The sequence below is a fragment of the Electrona antarctica genome, assembly GCF_951216825.1.
Source record: "Electrona antarctica genome assembly, chromosome: 1".
Taxonomy (NCBI): Eukaryota; Metazoa; Chordata; class Actinopteri; order Myctophiformes; family Myctophidae; genus Electrona; species Electrona antarctica.
The window spans coordinates 43,717,179-43,740,765 of record NC_136806.1 but is presented as its reverse complement, the minus strand read 5'-3'; the positions used below and the strand labels follow the sequence as shown (position 1 = coordinate 43,740,765).

General features: G+C 44.0%; 1 protein-coding gene across 1 annotated transcript in view; it reads right to left on the bottom strand.

Annotated features, from left to right (window-relative positions):
- The window catches only part of glrbb (glycine receptor, beta b), a gene marked incomplete at its 5' end in the record, with an annotated part of 32,960 nt that extends 12,763 nt beyond the window's left edge, over positions 1–20,197 (bottom strand). The window contains 7 exons of the mRNA XM_079497138.1: positions 2,263–2,489; positions 7,060–7,127; positions 10,820–10,926; positions 14,794–14,933; positions 17,611–17,656; positions 18,341–18,416; positions 20,119–20,197. Of these exons, the coding sequence (XP_079353264.1) occupies positions 2,263–2,489; positions 7,060–7,127; positions 10,820–10,926; positions 14,794–14,933; positions 17,611–17,656; positions 18,341–18,416; positions 20,119–20,197 (743 nt within the window). The remainder of the gene's footprint in view (positions 1–2,262; positions 2,490–7,059; positions 7,128–10,819; positions 10,927–14,793; positions 14,934–17,610; positions 17,657–18,340; positions 18,417–20,118) is intronic.
- Positions 20,198–23,587: the final 3,390 nt, after the last annotated feature.

Sequence of the window (23,587 nt, the reverse complement as noted above, 5' to 3'; positions counted from 1 at the left end):
TCATGCCCTTTAAAGGACCTACCACGTTGTTCATGCCCTTTAAAGGACCCTACCACGTTGTTCATGCCCTTTAAAGGACCACTACCACGTTGTTCATGCCCTTTAAAGGACCTACCACGTTGTTCATGCCCTTTAAAGGACCTACCACGTTGTTCATGCCCTTTAAAGGACCTACCACGTTGTTCATGCCCTTTAAAGGACCCTACCACGTTGTTCATGCCCTTTAAAGGACCCTACCACGTTGTTCATGCCCTTTAAAGGACCCGACCACGTTGTTCATGCCCTTTAAAGGACCCTACCACGTTGTTCATGCCCTTTAAAGGACCCTACCACGTTGTTCATGCCCTTTAAAGGACCCTACCACGTTGTTCATGCCCTTTAAAGGACCACTATATCCCCTACCACGTTGTTCATGCCCTTTAAAGGACCCTACCACGTTGTTCATGCCCTTTAAAGGACCCTACCACGTTGTTCATGCCCTTTAAAGGACCACTATATCCCCTACCACGTTGTTCATGCCCTTTAAAGGACCTACCACGTTGTTCATGCCCTTTAAAGGACCCTACCACGTTGTTCATGCTTTTTAAAGGACCACTATATCCCCTACCACGTTGTTCATGCCCTTTAAAGGACCACTATATCCCCTACCACGTTGTTCATGCCCTTTAAAGGACCTACCACGTTGTTCATGCCCTTTAAAGGACCCTACCACGTTGTTCATGCCCTTTAAAGGACCACTATATCCCCTACCATGTTTTTCATGCCCTTTAAAGGACCTACCACGTTGTTCATGCCCTTTAAAGGACCCTACCACGTTGTTCATGCCCTTTAAAGGACCACGTTGTTCATGCCCTTTAAAGGACCACGTTGTTCATGCCCTTTAAAGGACCACGTTGTTCATGCCCTTTAAAGGACCACTTTATGGAAATGTGTAAATGGAAGCCATCGTTCTCACGATAATACTTTTTTTTTATCTTGTTTAAAAAAAATCTGCTTAATGATGATGTCACTGGTGGATGGGTTTCTGAAGTGCCCACAGCCCTCCTATGAGACACAGACCGAGTAGAAAACAATGATGGTATTTTATCATGAACGTTTGTGAGGACCAATTACATGAAGTGGTCCTTTAAATAGAAACTTTGTGGCGGCACCAATCGTTAAAAACCTTGGACGCTACCTTACTGCTCCAGCAAAGTGAAGTCATAACGACCTAGAAACGAGTTCCAAATGAGTCAACCAACTGACAATAGTCACGTCTTTTTACCACACATAAGGCCTGCCGCCTAAGTATCCACTCATACATTTAATGTTCTCTCAAAAGGTTGAGAGTTAAAATGAAATCCATGTTATTTTTTAAATGAGGGTGATGCTAGAGGATGAGTCATGGGGTCACTAAAATAATTACGAGTAATCTTCCAGGAAGTATCATGGCAATTGGTCTATTAGATTTTCAGATAACTTTGGCCTAATTGTGGCACTAGAGGAAAGACTGTTGTATAAAATGTTTTGATCCGATCTAGTGGAAAGGCTACTCACATTAGCTTTGGATGGCTATCTGTTGTTAGCTTAGACACTGGACTGCACCATCTTGATTTGCGCGTGCACACACGTGTGCGCGCACGCGCGCTTTCAGTCGCTTTAGACTCCAATTCCCCGTCCCAGGCGGCATTTCTGGTCAAAACAACGCTTATTGCACGGAGCATAGCGGTTGCTGTAATGGCGCCGGCCTGAACTTCTTTAGAGTATATATTAATAGAGACGGCACCCGAGTTCTCCTCCCATCCACTTGCATTAAGTTGCTCAAAAGCGCATGAGGCGATTTCACTCCTCCAACTTCCGGGTAGGAATAGAGTGCATTCTGGGATTGATTGGGCCAAACTCATGAACGCGCTGACCGTTGACTATCATTGCACGCGTTCAGCGTTCACGTGTCATCATGAACGTGCGCAATGATAGTCAACGGACCAGCGCGTTCATGTGTTTGGCCCAGCACTGCAATACCAAATTCGGCCACTATGTCCATTTCGCCTCAGGGTTTCCTCCGGGTGCCGTCTCTATTAATATATACTCTAAGTGTACTTCTCATCGGCTAGTGAGAGAATAACAACCGATCCGACAACACACACACCATTCAGCCAACATCCGGTTCCGGTTGCGGTGTTTTGGATCTTCAAAATAAGGGTTGAACGGGGGGATATTCTGGCATATAGTAATCCTTCTTTAATTAATCCTGGCGGGGAATGTGTTCATAACCTGCCTCACCTCATGCTGACGAGGATGTCTCCGTTGCGAAAGATGAACAGCAGAATGTTTTCCTGCGTGACGTCGTGAAAGTTAGCACTCTTCTCATTGGCGAAGAAGAGGTCTGGCTTCCAGAGACATTTGAACATGGAGGGGTCAACAGTGAGCGAGTCAGACTTGTAGTCCGCCGGCAGCTTCAGCCTGGGGTCGTTCCACTGCTGTCGCAGGAAGATGTTGACCCTGTAATCCTGTCGGGTTGGACCAGACACAAACAAGAAGAAATCAGTTGAGCATGGATGTGCTACATATAGTAGCTGTTGTATTCACTGGTTTTGTACAGTAGGTTACTGGGAATAAGTTAAATCGTCCCTCTCATGCGGCTAATCCTAAGTGGTTTATGACAGTGGTTCATGTCAAGCACCCTCATTTGAAAATATTTTGTGCCAGGGACCCCATCAAAAATAATGTCAAGGGCTATAAGACATGGTATTATTTGAAGATCAGCTATTTTTCTTTTTTTATCTGTTCCTTATTTAGTTGGGGAACCCCCTCAAAGACCCCTCTGAATCCCCGGACCCCTCTTTGAGAACAAGTGGTCTAAGGGATATGAATGTATGACCGAAATGAAGATCCAAAATACTTAAGAGGACAGACAGCTTTTGGAGTGGAGGATTGTTTTGCCATGTAAAAGTCCTGTCTACTTATACCAACAAAGGTAAAGGGAAAATAAGTTAATGTTGAACTGTGGCTCTTGCTGACAGCTGTTGATGTAGATGGGAGCGTAAAAAAGATTGTAAAGATGTCCAATATATTGCACAAGGTTTTAACATCCCTACAGAGATTCTGCAGTAGCAGAGAAATGCTCCTGATGTTTGTATTTTAATCGAATGAAAGACGGGAGAATGCTTTGGAAAGTTAAATAGATAAAGTCTCATTATAATGCTAGAGCTGCTTTGGGGCTGCTGCTGGTGGGAATAGATCACTCAGCAAGGCTTTAGGCCATTATTGTCGTGCATGTTTTGATGGGATGCGCCAACCGCCAAGCTGTTCTGGGTCCAGGTGTTTGGGCTGTTAATGCTCAGGGCCAAGATGGATGACGTGTCAAATAAAATACATCCAATTTGTGTGTGTGTGTGTGTGTGTGTGTGTGTGTGTGTGCATCTGGTTTCCAGGCTAGTGTTCTGTACCACATACCTTGCTGCTGCCTTTTACTGACATTTCTGATTGATTTATTGTGCTGCCCTGTTAGTTTATTCTCATATTTGTTTCTGTTTTATTTTAGCTTATTCTTATTTTCTATTCTCTTAACTCTTTTACAACTATTTTAATTGTATTGACTATTACTGATGACTATACTTAATGTTTTGTGTAAAGTAATTGTCTTGCGGACACTCACTGGTATGCTAATGTAACACCCGGGATTTGAACTCAGGTCTTCTGCGTCAAAGTCCAATATCTTAACCACTAGACCAAAGGGACATCCCTATATGGACCGGGGGAGATAATTAGACCTTGGAGGCCATCAGGCAGGGGCTCTGAGCCACACCTCAGTATACTCAGGAATAAAGTTGTCTCAGTCTCACTGTTCAAGTAAGTTATCAAATCTTTAAAACAAAACATGTTAAGCTACATTAGAGTGTTGTCTCTCGTTCCCTTTAATAGCCAGATGTGCCTGCACCTGGTGCATTGCTATTTAAATGGTGGATTTGGCTAGCTGAAAGAAACACAAATGGTTATCTGCTTACGAAACGGATCTGCTCATGTGTGAACCCGACAGGAGCATTAATAATGTGATATAATTATGTCAGGAGATGTGGGAAACAAAACCTCTCTGCTCAATGAAAAGCATAAGTGGAATGGAGAGGATGACAACCCTCAGTGGCTGTGCTCCTGCTGGCATATTTTGGGCATGCAGTTCAGAATCACACCTCCTTCCTTCAGTAATGTCTTCTCATTTATGTCCAAGAGAAATCTGTGATATCTTCACATTTCAACTTAATAATCACATGCTGATTCTCAGTTAGATTCTTTAACCACATATAAAGGATAACAGGGATGCTGCACGCTCTACACACTTTGAACATGTTTTCTATCAGCAATAACGTGTAGGCTAATCATGGAAATAAACTGCGTCTCATTTTCTCTCCCACTCTCTCTCTCTCCTTTCCACTCTCATCTCCCCACAAAGAAGAAAAGTAGCAGAAACTTTTTAAATGTTTTCTAATTTCCTCCGCTAAATGTCCCACTTTGAATAGTGGGCTCTGATTGGGCACCCACAACTCTGGGGTGAGCAAAATGTAATTCAAACCAAGTGCCAGACCAATCTGCCAAATTCATCCGGATTCCTATATGCACTTGTTTTCAACATAGTGAGCTACAATACATGACAATTCAGAGTAGTTGTCTAGTGCCACATCAAAATGTATACATTAACACAATCAGCGCCGGGATTTCTTTCAAAATAGAAGCTCGGGGTGCCCGGGAAGATATGGCCGCTTTTACTCTGTAAGCCCCCGCCCCTTCCGTTCCGGAAAAAAAACGGGAGACATATTTTTGCTTGCTTATCTCGCTAAGATTCCGATAAAAGTCGCTGATGATCGCTCGCTTCATATTTTGAGGTATGTTGAAGTCAGAAATGAAGAGTTTAGTATATCCATCTGGTCAAAACCACGGAAAGCTCCCTAGATTAAGCCTTTCTTTGTGAACGGTAAACAGGGTATATCGGTTGATATCAATGAAAATACGCTAGCAACCCGTCGGTTGGATTAGTTATGACGTACGCCCACACGTCGTACGGTCTGAACCATATTGAAGCAAAAAACGTAACGCAAAATAAACTATAACTAGTTATTTTGAAAGTAACTTGGACTTTAGGACTGATGGAAAATGAAAAAGTGCTTTTCTGAGCACGTTTTTGGTACCGTGGCTGTCAATAAGTATAATAAATAAAATGGTCAATAGAGGATAAAAGGGTCAATATAGAGTTCATGAAACATCAACAAACAATCATTTAAAATGTTTCATTATGTTCTCGAACGCCACCTTGCAATAGGCCTATCTCACGGCGTGGAAAGGGGGCGGGGATTGGCTGTGAGATAGGCCTATGAGCACCTCTCCTTCTTAAAGGGGGCGGGGAATGGCTGTGAGATAGGCCTATGAGCACCTCTCCTTCTTCAAGTGCGTTTAAGCTAAGGCAGTGCTCTTTTTCTCTCTCTACAGTTTGACAGCTCATCCATTTCTGAAAACCAGACAGTGAAATATATCTTCTCCTTCGGCTAGCCATCAAACTGCCATTACGGCAGTCGATTGGCGGGGAGATTTAACGCAGACAGCGAGCGCTCGCGGTAATCAGGCGGCAGCTATTAAACACAGCTCAGATTGAATTCACAGTGCAATATCAAATTGGTGATCTTTCTGTGCGGCTGCGCTCGATAAAGTGCAGTTAGTGACGTGCTAACTGCAGCGGGGCAGGGTTGTGCTCAGGCTGTCTGTGGTGTAAATGACCAGCCTGGCTGTTCTGAGATCAGACATCCTGCTGGGTGACGAATTGAAGTGGCAAGGTGGCCAGCTGTCTCTCTAGCACTCTTTCACACTCTCTCTGTAGCTCGCCAGAGTGCGCGAGTAGAGAGAGGAGGATCTAATCTGAGGCGGTTCATCTCCCTAGGGAGGAGTTTGTTCCTCTCTTTCTTACACACACACACACGTGCACGCACGCACGCACGCACGCACGCACAGCCCTTTGTCACTTTGTCTCTCTCTCAACCTCCCCTCCTGCTGTCTTCATCTCTCTCTGTTCTCACACCCTTCACCCCCCCCCCCCCCCCCCCCCCACACACACACACACAAACACACTCACACACACAGGCACGCATGCACGCGCACACGCACAAACACCTATCTTGGTTCGGTTATAATTGTGCTCCTCTTTCTCATTAAATATGTTGTCAGTATTGCTCCACATCGCTCTGGGCATTCCTGGAGTTAAGTGGACCGCCTGCCTGCTGGTATCAGGGAGCACCTTGGATCTACAGCATGGCATGTCTGCTGATCTCTCAGCTCAGAGAACAGCAGACATTCAGCATCCTCCAGGATCACAATCTTTGCTGTTGTTGTAAAGCAGCTGCTCTGACGTATTGATCTTCCAATTGATCTCTTTTTTTTATAATGACCACCTTTGTTTTGGATGTGTGTACACTAGTTGAACACCCCCCCCCCCCCCCCCCCCCCCCAAACCCCATAGAATATTATATATATCATAATAACATGAGAGAGAGAGAAAGAGAGAGAGGGGGGGGGGGCAGAGAGAGAGAGAGACAGAGAGAGAGAGAGAGGAGAGAGAGAGAGAGAGAGAGAGAGAGAGAGAGAGAGAGAGAGGGGGGGGGGGGGCAGAGAGAGAGACAGACAGAGAGAGAGAGAGAGGAGAGAGAGAGAGAGAGAGAGAGAGAGAGAGAGAGAGAGAGAGAACAGAACAGCCTTGGTAGCTCATTAGCGAGTTTCCAGAATGTTCTCCTTAACGTTTCCTAAGTGAGCCACGGTCGACCCAGTTCTGTCCTTGGCTCTAATCTATTCATTAGCATTCAAATAGCAGCATCTTTATCAGCAATTAAGCCATCTGATAAATGGGGCTTGAAGACCTCCAGTCTTCAAATGAATTCACCACTAAATAGTCCCATACAATACAGAGCACTAATAACTAGATTACTCCACAAAGTCTGCAGGAGCACGTTTTGTCATCACACACTTTAAACCTTTGGCTGATCAATGAGTTGATAGTAGGAATCAGTAGTGAACTGCTGGTGACATAGGCTGGTGTCTTACCATCGTCGTCTCCTGGATGGAGCCAAAGCTGTTGATAAAAATATTCACTCTGTCTTCTACTGGGACTCCTGCAAGAAGAAAATAGTATAAGAGGTTGTCTTCAAGCAGTGATCCTGAACCTGTGGAAATGTTGGTCACAACAGGTCCTCCTGACAGGTTTGAACAACCTTAATGGAGCAACTGTGTGAATTATTTAAAGAGTTAAGATTATCCTATTATTTGACACATTAAAACAAATCACCTTTAATGCACATTTAATGTGTGTGCATTAAGTTTAATGCACACACATGTTGAAGTTAGTGTATTCGTGAGAAAGAGGACTAAACATCTACTTTTAAGCCTTTTTTGGCCACGTCAAAGAAATCACTTTCCATGTAAATGGAGTCTGACTCTGGTTACACACAAACCTCGTTGCCCAGCGTTGTGTCTGTGTACCACAATTGTGATGATTTGATTGGCTGAGCACGGAATGTGATGATGTATGATGATAAGAGCGCCCCTCACTTAACACAAGTCTGATTTTAATTTATTACTTGTCAAATAATTTCAGTCATCAATGTTCATATAGCTCATTCTCATTGTATATATTGCGTATAGTTTTTGAGTGGTGTAAACCATTCCTACAACTGGCTTTGTTAGTTTACGTGTCTGTCCGTACCAAAAAAAATGAGCATGGTTGCTATGGTCACCCAGTTCACACGGGTGTGATTTCATTACGTCAGACATTACGTCAGACCACAGCTGATCAGTCTATATAAGACCTTACACCACTCAGTTCACACGGGTGTGATTTTTCTTTTTGGGCTTGACCCGGTCTTATAGCTATTATTATTATTACTAGAGCGGTGCCTGTGTTGTAATGTCAGAACAGTGGTCAAGAGGTGCCCGCACATCCACACAACGGGTGCAGGATCCAAAAGAAGAACTAAGAAAGGACAGAGGAGATCCGCACACCGTTTTAAAAGCTCCCAAAACAATTGATTGACAACCTGAGGCCGAAACGTTGTATTGTTTTCTGCTCTGTTGTCAATAAATAGTTTTGGGAGCTTGGTTAGCTCAACCATCTGGGCACCTAGGCTGCTAAGCCAGCCTGACGGCGTGCCACGGGTTCGACTCCCGATCCCGACGGCCTTTGCTGCGTGTCATCACTGTTCTCTCCCCATTTCCTGTCAGTCTACTTTCAACCTATCAATAAAGGCAGAAAAAAGCAAAAAATAAATAAACGTGTGCGGATCTCCTCTTTCCTTTTGTAATGTCAGAACAGGCCAGATCCATATACTGTATGGAGATATAGGGGTGATCAGGTCCAGATCCATATACTGTATGGAGATATAGGGGTGATCAGGTCCAGATCCATATACTGTATGGAGATATAGGGGTGATCAGGTCCAGATCCATATACTGTATGGAGATATAGGGGTGATCAGGTCCAGATCCATATACTGTATGGAGATATAGGGGTGATCAGGTCCAGATCCATATACTGTATGGAGATATAGGGGTGATCAGGTCCAGATCCATATACTGTATGGAGATATAGGGGTGATCAGGACCAGATCCATATACTGTATGGAGATATAGGGGTGATCAGGTCCAGATCCATATACTGTATGGAGATATAGGGGTGATCAGGTCCAGATCCATATACTGTATGGAGATATAGGGGTGATCAGGTCCAGATCCATATACTGTATGGAGATATAGGGGTGATCAGGACCAGATCCATATACTGTATGGAGATATAGGGGTGATCGGGTCCAGATCCCGGGCAGAGGCATTTGTGCTGGTTCTGGACAACCAGAAATGCATGCCCCACCCATAGTTATTATGTATGTGTCCCTTTTATGCCCATATATGGAGTTCTTTATCAAGCATGCCAAATGAGGCTTTTGTGCTGGTTCTGGACAACCGGAAATGCAGAACTATAACTTTGCTATAGTGTAGATTCTGTCTTAACACAAGCATTAAATGCCATTGACAATGAATGGAGAATTTACATCATATGTGTCTGAGCAAATCGTCTGTCGGTATGTCTGTCGGTATGTCTGTCGGTATGTCTGTCGGTATGTCAGTGGAAGCCCTTGGCCAATAAGGGACCACCATTCTTGGTGACGTAACTAAGGTATGTTTCAAGGTTGGTATAAGGTCAATTAAATCATTGATTAGAGCTCACTTCATACGGGTATGATTTTTATTATTATTATTATATAGAGCTGGTCATTACATTTATACCCACATGAGGACACTTGCTGCCGATTGTCTTGAACTAACTTACAAAAGGTAATGTGAACTAATATTTATTTCATGTTTCAGAGTTTAACTGACTTAGTTTGGAATATAGATAATTACACAAAAACGATATATAGTATATTTATTGTGTCCCGGGCCTAAACCTAAAGTGGGTTGGCCCGGAACACAAATAAAGTGATACTGAGAAGAACCACACAACGAACAATGAACATCAGCAAACTACCGATTCCTGATAAGCCATAAGTTACAATGCACACTCACCATGCATGCAGCACCCCTGGTGTTGCTTTAAAACATTATCCTGTAAAAGCAGCTCAAAGTTTAATGGGCCCTGGGCTCTAGTAGTGATGTCCAAGGAACATCTTTGGATGAAATTTATAACTGTGATGTTAATGCATGGTAGTGGCTTTCATCTTACCCTGATATGAATAGCAGATGTTTGGCTGCTGGTACCTAGCAGGGCAGTGAGCCACGAGCTGGTTCAACACAGACCACATCAAACACCAAATGTTGGACTGGAACCCAGTCTGATTCCAGAGGCTGGACAAAGTCACAGGGTCTACCTTGTGCTGCTATGACCATCAGACAGGCTTAGTGTTGAAGGTCTGTTTTAGCTGTAGTATAGCTGTGCTAAACAGATCTACGTGGGAAACACTGTCACAGCTAACTACCGTTATTAGGATACTGGAATGTTTAACTTGAAACATGTTTATGTTTATTTACTTAAATAATTATATTGTACATAGTTGTAATTCCTAGTGATATAGATAATATACAATATACCAATTGTACATATGGTTGCCTTTTATCTGTCCTAGATCACATTAACCATTTTCAACATGGTACTATTGTTTGAATTAATTTATTTTTCCTGATATACAATGTGCACAATTTGCTGCTCCGTTAATTAACATCTGGCACTTTCTGTGATGCTTTCTCATAATTATGTAGCAGTTCATAAAGCCAACTTTGAAACTCGGGTGGTCCAAATAAAGTCCATCATTTTGCTGGATTTATTTTCAGTGATTTAACTATGGGCAGCCAAAGTGCAATGATGTTAGGTACAGCGGTGTGCACAGCCTCCCCACATTATAAGAAATAACTTGCTAAGTGGGAAAAAGAGAGCAGAACTTTTACTGTACTGGTGAGTAGGCCAACCAATTCCAAGCATGTCTGTAAGTTAATGTCGTTCATGAATAGTACTATTTCCAGACAGCACGATTGAAAGAAGCGCATAACCAGAGGCTGCATAACGATTGGCCCTACCAAGCAGGTAAAATCTCCCCTGACTGACAAAATAGTTCTACCTACTGCTTGGACCATAATAATTGCATAATATTTGTTTTATTATTTATTTGCATTTATGTTTTCTGACTTTCTGAAAACTTTCATCAGATTCTCTTTAATGGAAACAGATCTAGTGAAATATGTATGAATTGAACTGAATTTAATTGACATAGTGACAGAAACAAGACTAGGCACAGACAGAGGCAGACGAACAGAGACTTGCCTTTGAAGTTGGGTCTGATTCTGGGGTCATAGGTGAGCAGTAACTTATTCAATATGTTACTGGTTGTATTGGCAGGAACACGGGCCAAGTCCTCTGTGGACATCTGTCTGCAGAGAAAAAAACAAACAGAAAGAGAATGTGAGAAAGGAAGATGGAGAGAAAGAAAGAAATATACAGAAAGGGAAAGAGAGGGAAAGGAGAGAGAGAATTGAAAGAAAGAAAGAAAGAAAGAAAGAAAGAAAGAAAGAAAGAAAGAAAGAAAGAAAGAAAGAAAGAACATTGGCTAGTCACATTCCTGGCAGGTCCCAGAGAAACAGATGTACAGAACCTCCACTTCTCTGTATACTGTGATTAAACTCTTAACCTGAGAGCTGATTGAGTTAGCTCTGAGTTAAGACCACCCAGCCAGTGTTAGCATGCGTTACATCTACAGATGACACTTAGAGATGTTCACAATATATCATCATTGAGCTTAACCACTTAAATCCTCTATTCTTAGTGTAGACTGGACTCAGACCACTTTTTGTCTTTACCTAAAATAGCCGAACTACAGTACAATCTCACAATGAGTCGCAACGCTAGAATAGGGATGCTGTGCTTCAAGTGGTTAAGGAATTCCATCAATAGGATAGAGAAAGAGCACATCTGAGAGATCTGCTAGGACAGTTTACCTGGATGTTTATTCAGTCTCCTTTGTGAATATGACAGCTACAGTATGGTCGCTGTCCAGTCACAAACAACACTTACCGGTATAATACAAATAAAATGTACAAAGAGAACAACACAGGATCAAAAGAAACACACACACGTATGCACGCACACACTGTACACACACACAAATAAATAAACCAGTAAGACGCTGGTGCTTTGGCATGGGGGGTAAGATCTTAATTTTCGAGCTTGTTGAGAACTCTAGTTTTCGCCGGCTGCCGGGCGCGGCTGCACTAATAACGTTGGGGCGGGCCCGTCTAGTTTGAATGGACAGGTATCAGTCAAAAGGGAGACATCGAAGAGGAAGGATGGATGGGGAAGGATCAACATAAGGAATGTCAGAACAGGTCAGCTCCATATATGGAGATCTAAGTGTTTGAGGTCAGATGTAGAGTTGCTGGCCAATATTGATGACATCAGGGATCTACATATATGGGCTTAATATTGATGACATCAGGGATCTCCATCCCTGATGATGTCACGTGATGTCACATGCTCCATCCCTGATGATGTCACGTGATGTCACGCGCTCCAGCCCTGATGATGTCACGACTCACGTGATGTCACGTGCTCCAGCCCTGATGATGTCACGTGATGTCACGTGCCCGACCAACACACAAACTGACGGGAAATGCACAATTCCATAGTTAACTGCGACCTTCGGTCGCAATAAATACTAACTAAATAAAAGAGGATGTCTGATCTTATGATGCAGGTTTTCATAGTAAATGCGACCTACAGTCGCAACAACACTCCTACTGAACAGTGTATATACAGAACATTAAACAGCAAAGACTTTCCACTGAACACTAAAGCAACAGCTTCTGTTTTGTGACAGGCTGATTGGTGAAATAATAACAGCATACAGCAGAGAGGTAAAGAGAGAGTATACAAGAGGGGGAGGCGGGGGGTATGGGGGCAGGCTTTGGCAGGGAAGACAGGAAAATGGAAGGGCTCTATGTGGGTGGCAGTGAATTCCCCCTCCCAGAGCACTTTTACATTACATACTGTAAACCTACCATGCACCCAGGATGACTTAAGTGCCCAGCAGGAACTGTGCGTGTGTGTGTGTGTGTGTGTGTGTGTGTGTGCGTGCGTGCGTGCGTGCGTGCGTGCGTGCGTGCGTGCGTGCGTGCGTGCGTGCGTGCGTGCGTGTGTGTGTGTGTGGAGTATGCGTATGTTTTGCGGCTTCCCTGATCAAAGTGAAAGCCATAACGTTCAGCTAAACCTATTTTTCTTTCTCTTTCAACTGAACATTCTGACAAGCCTTGTAGCTAAACTGGAACCAACTGGTTTTAGTGAATCCTCTCAGACACAGTTTAGTGCCCGATATAGACCATCCACACGGCTTTGCATTTGCCACTACTACTTGAAAAGGCTTCCCCTGCCAAATGGAAAGGCTCATTGTCGAGGCATTTGTTCCCTTTTAAGGTGTTTGAGTTGCAGGAAGTTTAAAAAACAGCATGTCTAATCAGGTTAACGTTGAGATGAGAGGGAGGATTACAAATGTTGTTGGCGGACCTGATGAACAACTTCAATGTGAGACAGTGACCAGCTCTTAGCCTCTTATCAAATAAAATGTGTCACACCACACGGGTACCGTATATATTTATCCAATGTCAAATATTCCGTAAAACATATTTCTCATCAAAAATAGATATCATGGCCTGGGCCGTGGCTCAGCGGTCCAGGCACCTTGGCTGGTAATCCAGTCTGGCAGTGTGCCGCGGGCTTGACTCCCGATCTCGACGATCCTCTCTCCCTCTCCTGTCTATCTTCACTTGATACTATCAATAAAGGCAGAAACGCCAAAAACAAAATAGATATCATGGGTGGGCCCTATCATAGGGGGGCAAAATCGGTGAAAAGAGTAGATATTATTGTTTTAAATATTCCTAAAAATAAAAGAAATAGTGGAGCTGGGAACTTCTCCTTTGGTCCACCCATTCCTGGGACATGTGAGAATGGACCAGTAAAACAAATCCCATTCTTCTTATTATTATTCAAGTATTTTTATTGAAGTTTGCACATGAGACAGGACAAACAACAGATACATGACAACAATTACAGAACAGATACAGGACAAAACAACAAACACCAGTACTCAACATTCATGTATAAAATATAAAAGTCTGAAATACAATGTAAAAAAAAACCCACAAATTGTACATTAATGAAATCAACCGTAACTGAAATAAAATACAAAAAAATACAAAAAATACAAAAAGATAAATAACAATGGAGGGGGGGAGATGGCCAATGTCTACGTAGAAAATACTACCGCAAAGTAGGTTAGAAACGGTTGCCAAACTCTGGTATATTTCTGAGTGGAGCCCCTCATTGTATATTTAAGTTCTTCGAGTTTGAGATGTGACATAACAACATCAATCCCATTGTGGGTGTATGGGATTTTTCTCTATCACTGCACTAAACACGGGTGAAATTCACCTGACCACCTGCCTGTAGAAAAAACAGGGCTGTGGGCAGGGAAACAAACCTACTTTCTATGATGTCACTGAGCATCATGAAGGTACTGAAAGACCCACCCACCCGATCAGACATCAGCAACATTATGAAAATTACAAAAATATAATTGTCCGAAAATCACCGTTTAAACAACACAAAGATTGAAATGTCTGTTTCTGTCGCATACACTATGTAGCTCAAAATGTGTTTCATAAAATTCCTTCTGTTACAGTTATGTAATGCTATGTCCTAGCTGTTAAATAAATGATGTCCTGCTACATGTATCTACTGTTATTTATGTCCTACTGTGTCACGTTGTTATGTCCTGTTGTGTACCGCTATGTCATGTTATGCACTGACTGCTATGTCTTGTTATGTACTGCTACAGTATGTTGTGTAATGTACTACAATGCCTTCTATGTCCTGTTCTGTCTTATGGACAGGGCTGTCAGAGGTCCAGTACAATGCCTTCTATGTCCTGTTCTGTCTTATGGACAGGGCTGTCAGAGGTCCAGTACAATGCCTTCTATGTCCTGTTCTGTCTTATGGACAGGGCTGTCAGAGGTCCAGTACAATGCCTTCTATGTCCTGTTCTGTCTTATGGACAGGGCTGTCAGAGGTCCAGTACAATGCCTTCTATGTCCTGTTCTGTCTTATGGACAGGGCTGTCAGAGGTCCAGTACAATGCCTTCTATGTCCTGTTCTGTCTTATGGACAGGGCTGTCAGAGGTCCAGTACAATGCCTTCTATGTCCTGTTCTGTCTTATGGACAGGGCTGTCAGAGGTCCAGTACTTACGAGGGACAGAAAACCTCTATCCCGCCTTTCTTTCTTTTGTCTTTGGCTTTGGCAGTGCCTTCCTCTAAGCAGACCAGCAAGATCAGGAGAAGGATGGGTAGATTCCTCAAAGTCATCTTCACACAAGTTGAGACGTTTTCCTGTGAAAGAAAGGGACAAAATAAAATGAGGGTAATGTATTCCATTCGTTTGAATACTCGTAAATTAGTCTGGATAAGAGTGTCAGCTAATGTTACAGAATGAATGTATAATTTAGCCTAGTGGTAACTTTAGCTTCTGAATAAGCAGCAGGACATACAGTAGATGGATGGATGACTGGACAGACAGACAGACAGACAGACAGACAGACAGACAGACAGACAGACAGACAGACAGACAGACAGACAGACATGTCACGATTATTGTGGCAAAAATAATTGCGATTAACGATATCATCACGATAATCAAAATATGCTTAAAACTTAAAATGGCACTTTTGTTCACTACTTGAACCCCCAGCACCCCTATTCTGATTATTGTAATCATTTTCTTTTTCCTCCCATATAGAAAATACACCTCAACCATAGTATAGTGGCTCTAGAACCAGGCATCTCTGCTGGGACATCCAGTAAAGAGACTTTATTTAGTGTAAATCCATATCATTTGTCTGAGGCAAGATAATTTAGTTGTGGTGCTGAGAAAATCCTGTGCCTGAACCACACATACTATAAAACAGGACTTAGTACAGACCTACAAACGTGTGTTTACCATAAATCTCTCTGTTAGCAGATTCAAGGCCAGACTAATGGTAACACAGCCATAAGTGCGGTATACACACTTTCTACTCACAGGCCGTGTGCTTGCAGGGTTCCTTGATAGCGGTCATTAATCAGACAGCAATAGTAATAGTGTAGTATCTGGCTTGATTCATCCCTCTGAGGGAAGAGGTGCCCTTTACCTCCGCTGGGATGGGAGACTTACAGGCTGGTGTAGTGCTGGCAGAACAGAACTCCAGCCATTTACTGTCTAGACAGTCTCTCTCTCTCACAAAAACTCACACACTGTGTGAGTTTTTGTGTGAGCGGCGCTCGTATCATCATACATCATCATACATCACATTCCGTGCTCATACACAAAGCTGTGCATAGGAGCTAGTGCCGCTCCAAAAAATCACACTTGTGTGAAGTGAGGGGCGCTCTTATCATCATAAATCATCATACATCACATTCCGTGCCCAGCCAATCATCTCAGATTTGGTACACACAAACGCACAAAGCTGAGCATAGGAGCCTGGGGCTCAAAAAAACTACCAAAACTGAAACCTGGCTCACAATACAGGATAATCGGGAGATTTCTTGGGGGAGGGTTCCCCATTTGCATTTTCCCCAGGATGGCTGTGGAAGAGGCGGCCTGTGATTGGCCCGGGGAGGTAGTGCTCACTTTTCTTCTGGCTTTGCCATTGGCTGCTTGCCTCAGGCACTCACTCGCCTAATGGTTCACTCAGGGGCATCTCACAAACCCGCCCCGGTAATTTTCAAACATGTTTGATATTAATCTAGACGATTATGCAACTAGTGAGCTGGCAGGCTGTGGCGCACGGGTCACGTCTGAGAGACAAACCTACAAGGAGAATGAAGTGAATGAGAGGACTTTTGACATGGTGACCAGTCGAAACAGCCTGTGGTTACAGCTAAGGCTTGGCGAGAACACGACTGTCTTCCCAGATATATCACGACCATTCCTCGGTTGAAATGAAATCAGGCGAGCTGCTGCTTTACTCCAGTGCAGCAGGCACGATCATCTTAAGCACTTCAACCCCAGGCCAGCATCCATTTTCTTGGGGGAATCACAGATCTGCAAGTTCACAACATATTGTCGAGCTTGTCGATCTGCTATTGTTGGCCAGCGATTTTGTGTAGATGCGAAAAAGTACATGCCAACTCAGATCAGATCAGATTGTCAGTCCCACAACTGGAGTAGAAGTGAAATATCTAACTTGGCATCCGACCAACTGTCTTCACAAACCGTTTCTTATCTGACCTACAATACCCCCCCCCCCCCCACCCCAACAGCTGGGAGTCACGTTACCGTGGAGGTTAACAGTGATGTGTCGCTCTATAAAGAGATAGTATCTCATAATGAAAATAATACCAGACAGGGGAATCAAGCTAAATGTATCGTGGATGACTGGCGGCTTTGATGGCAGATTTCAGGACTTTCCTTTATATGTTTACTGTGCTTTAATGAAACACAGCAAAACCGTTTTAAACACAGAGTCTATAGAGCTTTCAGAAGATGACCTTTCCTTTCCTTTCTTGACTGTGCCGCGAGTCAGCCTCACCGCTGGCAATGTTACAGGGAGGACACAGCTCTTCGTAGTCTGACAGAGTTTCTGGCTGCCACGGTGATAACGTATTGCCCATGGGCACAAAGCCAACAAGCAACACTGCGTTGTGGCCTTAAAGGTACTATCAAACCAGACTCTACTTCCACTGCGTTGTGGCCTTAAAGGTACTATCAAACCAGACTCTACTTCCACTGCGTTGTGGCCTTAAAGGTACTATCAAACCAGACTCTACTTCCACTGCGTTGTGGCCTTAAAGGTACTATCAAACCAGACTCTACTTCCACTGCGTTGTGGCCTTAAAGGTACTATCAAACCAGACTCTACTTCTGAACTCTTTCTAGAGTACTGCTGCTGCCGTGTTAGAAACCTTGTATCTCAATGTTTCAACTTTGAATGTAGATTTTTATTTTTTTTTGTAAATCAATGCCACACTTCATTGTACAAGAGAGTGTCACACCAAAGAAGTTTAAATAGCCGATCTACAAGCTCACAGTAAGAGCCAGCAGCACCATGTCTTGTCTTGCTTCCCGCTGGTTGCTGACACAGGACAAAAGTACAGAGGGGCACACTTCAGCAAGAGCTGTAGGCCTATTCCCTTGCCAAACAAACTCTGAACTATTTCTTCTCACAAGGACAATAAACTATAACCAAATGATGCCCCAGTGTGAGAAATATAACATTATCCAAATGACAACAGCGCCTCAAAATATTAAAATGTCTCTTAAATCAGGGAGGGGGATAAAAACTAAAAACTATTTTATGGTGTAATTATTTTAGATTTTCTAGTTCAGGTCCAGGACAGATTAATAGCATACCATGAGACTCCACTTTATAAGGGCTCCTTTTAAAAAATCCAATTAAAAAAAGTTGTAGGCTATTCATAAATTCCCGATTTTTATAAAACGCACTTTACACAGACAGGCCGGATCTGACCCCCACAAATCGGACAAAGTTGCCAGAGTTGTTGTTGCAAATGGCCTAGCACTGAATGATTCAGTCTGAATCAAAAACGTTGTTGTTTTCTATTGTCAACAACACCAAACAATCACAACTGATACAATGTGTTGAGCTACCATAACTGCAGGCAGCCATGCAAATACTCACATCACAAACACAAATGAGCCTATAGCATGATCTACAAGCTGTGAATGTGAACCTGGCCATATAGGCCTACACACGGTGTATTTACTTTACAGTATGGCTATAACATCAGCTCCCAACCTGTGGCTGCTGTCCACAGCTTCGGGTCCTGTTTGAACATAAGGGATCGAAGTGAGACCAGATGCTGACATGGAGGCTGAAGACGCGCAGCACAGGGGATGGGGAGGTGAACAGAAGACAACAAACACACAGCATCGACCACCATGATTTAGAGCCATTGTGATGACACATGAACGCCTCACGCGTTTCAGCATCAGCAGCAGCAGCAGGACACACAACGGATCGGATGTAAACATGCGCAAGTCCGTGTTTTCCTGGGAAAACAGACGCGTATCACTTACCATTTTGGTTTTGTAACTGGTTATTTTCCCTTACGGAAAACTAGAAAACTGACAGCGCTGAATTGTCGCTATAGTCGTTAAATGCCTTCACGACCGGTCGCTGTTTCTCCTCTTTTCCATTATTTAATTATCTCCCTCCGTAACGTTGGATGGAAGAAGCAGATGTTGAATTAATCAAAAGTTACATCTCGGCAAATTGCCAAATGTTCTCCTCCCCGCCCCCCCACCCACCTGTATCTAGTAGGCCTATTTGAGGTAGGCTAATTTTCAGTGATGAATTATGTGTTGTTTATGTGTCTGCCTGTCTTCTGTATCGGGATGCCCAAGATGGAGGCAGGCTCGCATGCACCTGTCATACAACATACATGCGCAGTAGCGCTGCTGGCTGCCAGCGGATGGAAGCAGTCACATCAGCAGCAGTGCGAGGACCACAGATAAGATAACAAGACATTATTATGTAATGCCAGGAGATTGCACGTCAAGGGAGAGAAAACGCCCAGCTATTTATGGGTGACAGTCTATAATATGAAGAGATTTATGGCACAGTCATAACACACATGAATTGTATGCGTGAGTTGGGTTTGAATTGTGAAGGCTGTGGCTATATAAAGGCTATATATAAAGCGCAGTCACACTTAAAGATTGCACGCACACTTACGCACGCAGTTTATTATATCTCTTTCAAGCTTCTCTGACTCATTGCTTTGTCCTGTTAAATTGTGGAAGTAGGATCGAGCTCTCTCTCACACATGCACACACACACACACACAGACACACACACATGCATGTACGTACGCACACACATGCACAGTTGCACACACGCACGCACGTGCGCACACACACACACACACACACACACACACACACACACACACACACACACACACACACACACATATCTCTCTCTCTCTCTCATTAGGCCTACATTACTTTATTTTTTTGTATACATATATATGACAACTGAACCTAATCATATTCCTTTTTATGTGTGGGTCAGTGTAGCCTATACGCAACCTGCATTTAATCTGCCATTCTGTAGGGTGTGTAAAGCATAGGTGTACAGAGACAGTTTTGGGCTGGATTTGACCTCAGGGCTTCGCAGTAAAAGGTTTGGACAAAATCCCAGCTCTGCCACATCATGCCATCTGTGATCTGTCCCTCTGTACACAACTCTCTCCTCTGTTTTCTCCTATAACTGAATAAGAAACAGAAAAACAAAACAAATCTAAAACAGAATATGAATAAATAATAATGAATAGGAAAACAGATGAACTTGGTCTGTCTTGAGCCTAATTTATACTTAATCACCCGACTGTCGCTTGACGAAATAGCAGGCTACATACATATTTTCAGTTGAGTGGCAGTGTTGTTTGAGTTTAATAATTCATTTTCAACTTAAAAATGTGTCACAACAGTTGTAAAACAAGCAGGCTACATTAAGCTTAAAGGAGAGCATGCAACAGAGCTGAAAAAAGTTATCCAAGGAAGCTATCTCACCTTCCGGCGTTAACAGTTGGCGCTGCAAGCCTTTGTTCAAGGACTCCATCACAATCATCTTCTGCATGTCCACAGACATTCCATGGCCGGAATGAAGCAGATTGTGTAGAGCCCATGCCAGCATGGCATCGACTGTCCCTGCCTATATCAGACAAGCAGAGGCGGGGGATGATGACGTGGCCAGCGAAGAGCCAGTGCAGCGGGTGTCTCCAGTGATCAGTCTCTCCCAGACAATAACAAGAGAGTGCCAGAAAGACAGAGGAAAGACCAAACACCTGCACCAACACGATCATTATAGCCCATCAGAGGAGACTCATAGACAGGGGAAGCGTTTTCAGCAGAGAAGCAAGAACTGCTCTCCCACACAAAGGGACCTTACAGTAGTACGGGAAGAATCGTGTGACATCTTTCTTTCCCGTGCCAAGTGGTCCAGCACAAGATCAACACCGAGGAGCCTCACGCACCAGGTCTCTGCCCCATCACAAACCATAGGAATTGCTACTTCATAGTGGTGATGGATTATTTCACTAAGAGGCCAGAGGCGTGGTCCCAGAGCACAATTGCCATAGCAATGATGCTCTGTCAGTGCAGGGAGGAGAAGCTACACACAGAGAGTTGCAACTTCATGGCCCGGGTGTTCTAGGAGGTCTGTTTCCGGCTCACAATAAAAAAATCACACCTGTGTGAACTGAGTGGTGTAATATAGCCTGTCTGACGTAATGAAATCATGTCTGACGTAATGAAATCACACCCGGGTGAACAGGGTGAACATAGCAACCATGCTCATTTTTTCTGCACTAACAAAGCCAGTTGTATGAAATCACACCCGGGTGAACAGGGTGAACATAGCAACCATGCTAATTTTTTCTGCACTAACAAAGCCAGTTGTAGGAGTGGTTTACACCACTCAAAAAGAGACTATAGGATGACTACATACATAGAGGACCTCCAAATGCCTGTGGTCCTGTGTCCATAGTGGACCGTTCAAGAGTCGTCATGTTGTACCCCAGCATCTCTTATGTTTGGGAAAGAGCTGCCTACAGACCCATGTGGACCTCATGTTTGGGCCACAGTCTGAGCTGGAATGCTATGGGGTAGACTGCATGATTACTTGCAGCTGAGAGAAAGACTGCAAAAGGCAAGTTTAACAAGGATTAACTTAATTTGGGGCTCACCAGAAATGGGCCTATATGATTCGTGACGCAGAACGAGGCATATGCCTCCGCATTCTGGGACTTTGATGAGTTTGTGGGTCGCTGAGGACAGCAAGACCCCTGTAGCCTGTGTAGTGTCCCAGGGTGTGCTCTGGGTGCATACATTTTGTGTATTGTTTTATTGTTGTGTGCTATTCTGTTAATGTTTGCTATGGTGGGAATGCGTGTGTGTGTGTGTGTGTGTGTGTGTGTGGGGGGGGGGGGGGGGGGGGGGGGGTTATGTGTTTATTGTACTTGGGTTATGTTCAGCTGCCATTTATTTTATGTGTGTAATTGTGGGGGACCGTAGTACGTGTGTGACTGCATGCCTCCGTGTTCCCTGTCGAGTTGGTTTGGGTGTTTGGTGAGCTGTTTGCCACAATAAAGAATATTCCAATGAAAAGTCGTTGTCATGACAACTCCTTTGGAACAGAAACCCACTGGTCAAAGAGAACACTTTGTACCACATACGCATAAGCAGGGGGTCCATATTTACTCAAAAAAGAAGACTGACTCTGTTCAAGAACACACAGTACTGTGATTTATCCCAGGAAGCTGATGCATATCTCAGTCCTTCACAGTGAAATCCTTTTTTTGTTTTGTTTTGTTTTTAGCTCAGAAGAGTGTACAAATCGAATCAAATGGACCCGGTCCATTTTGATACATGTATGCAGTCTTCAGAGTTAAATGAACATACTAAGGATTTGATTGTGTTGCTTCACGTAAGACAACGTGGGCAACCACTCATGTTAATCCCCACAATATAATTTAAACTGACATGGCATGTAATTTGCATAATATACAAATGAATCTGCTCCACATGCTTAAAGATTAATGATTTATAACCCTGTGCATGACTGCTGGAATTACAATGAAGCATCAAAACGATGGCAAACAAGGGCCCTTTGTGTTGTCTATATAATATAGCAACTCTTCTGTGCCTGGCGACGAGCCAGGCGTGTGATGGACAACCTTCCGCCATTCCAGAAACCTGTCAGGTTTGGTCTGAGCTGATCTGCTTGTGGTGTTTTGCCTGGCATCCACTGCACATTTCAGCTATCGGTGAAGGGAAAGAACTCTGCAATGACACGTTTCCCTGCTTGAATGAAAATAAAGCCCCCAACGGGGGTTTGAAGAACCACTTTACTCTACTGCTGTTTACCACCGGTATTTAATGTTTTTCTTTTTTTTTTCAGAGGGGAATTTCAGGGCAGTCCTTGAGTTGGATGAAGACAGGCTGCACAGAAAAGCGGCTTTAAGGATTGGGCAGAGATATGATAAATAGCTTGGGCGGACACGAAGCCTACTTACCATGGCACTCCTGGTGGAAAACCGCCAACGTGAAGGACACCCTGATGTGTGCACTGCAGTGCTGTAAACAACGTGAAGGACACCCTGATGTGTGCACTGCAGTGAAGGACACCCTGATGTGTGCACTGCAGTGAAGGACACCCTGATGTGTGCACTGCAGTGGAGGACACCCTGATGTGTGCACTGCAGTGGAGGACACCCTGATGTGTGCACTGCAGTGAAGGACACCCTGATGTGTGCACTGCAGTGAAGGACACCCTGATGTGTGCACTGCAGTGAAGGACACCCTGATGTGTGCACTGCAGTGAAGGACACCCTGATGTGTGCACTGCAGTGGAGGACACCCTGATGTGTGCACTGCAGTGAAGGACACCCTGATGTGTGCACTGCAGTGAAGGACACCCTGATGTGTGCACTGCAGTGAAGGACACCCTGATGTGTGCACTGCAGTGCAACGTGAAGGACACCCTGATGTGTGCACTGCAGTGAAGGACACCCTGATGTGTGCACTGCAGTGAAGGACACCCTGATGTGTTCACTGCAGTGAAGGACACCCTGATGTGTGCACTGCAGTGAAGGACACTCTGATGTGTGCACTGCAGTGAAGGACACCCTGATGTGTGCACTGCAGTGAAGGACACCCTGATGTGTGCACTGCAGTGAAGGACACCCTGATGTGTGCACTGCAGTGAAGGACACCCTGATGTGTGCACTGCAGTGAAGGACACCCTGATGTGTGCACTGCAGTGCAGTGAAGGACACCCTGATGTGTGCACTGCAGTGCAGTGAAGGACACCCTGATGTGTGCACTGCAGTGAAGGACACCCTGATGTGTGCACTGCAGTGAAGGACACCCTGATGTGTGCACTGCAGTGAAGGACACCCTGATGTGTGCACTGCAGTGAAGGACACCCTGATGTGTGCACTGCAGTGCAGTGAAGGACACCCTGATGTGTGCACTGCAG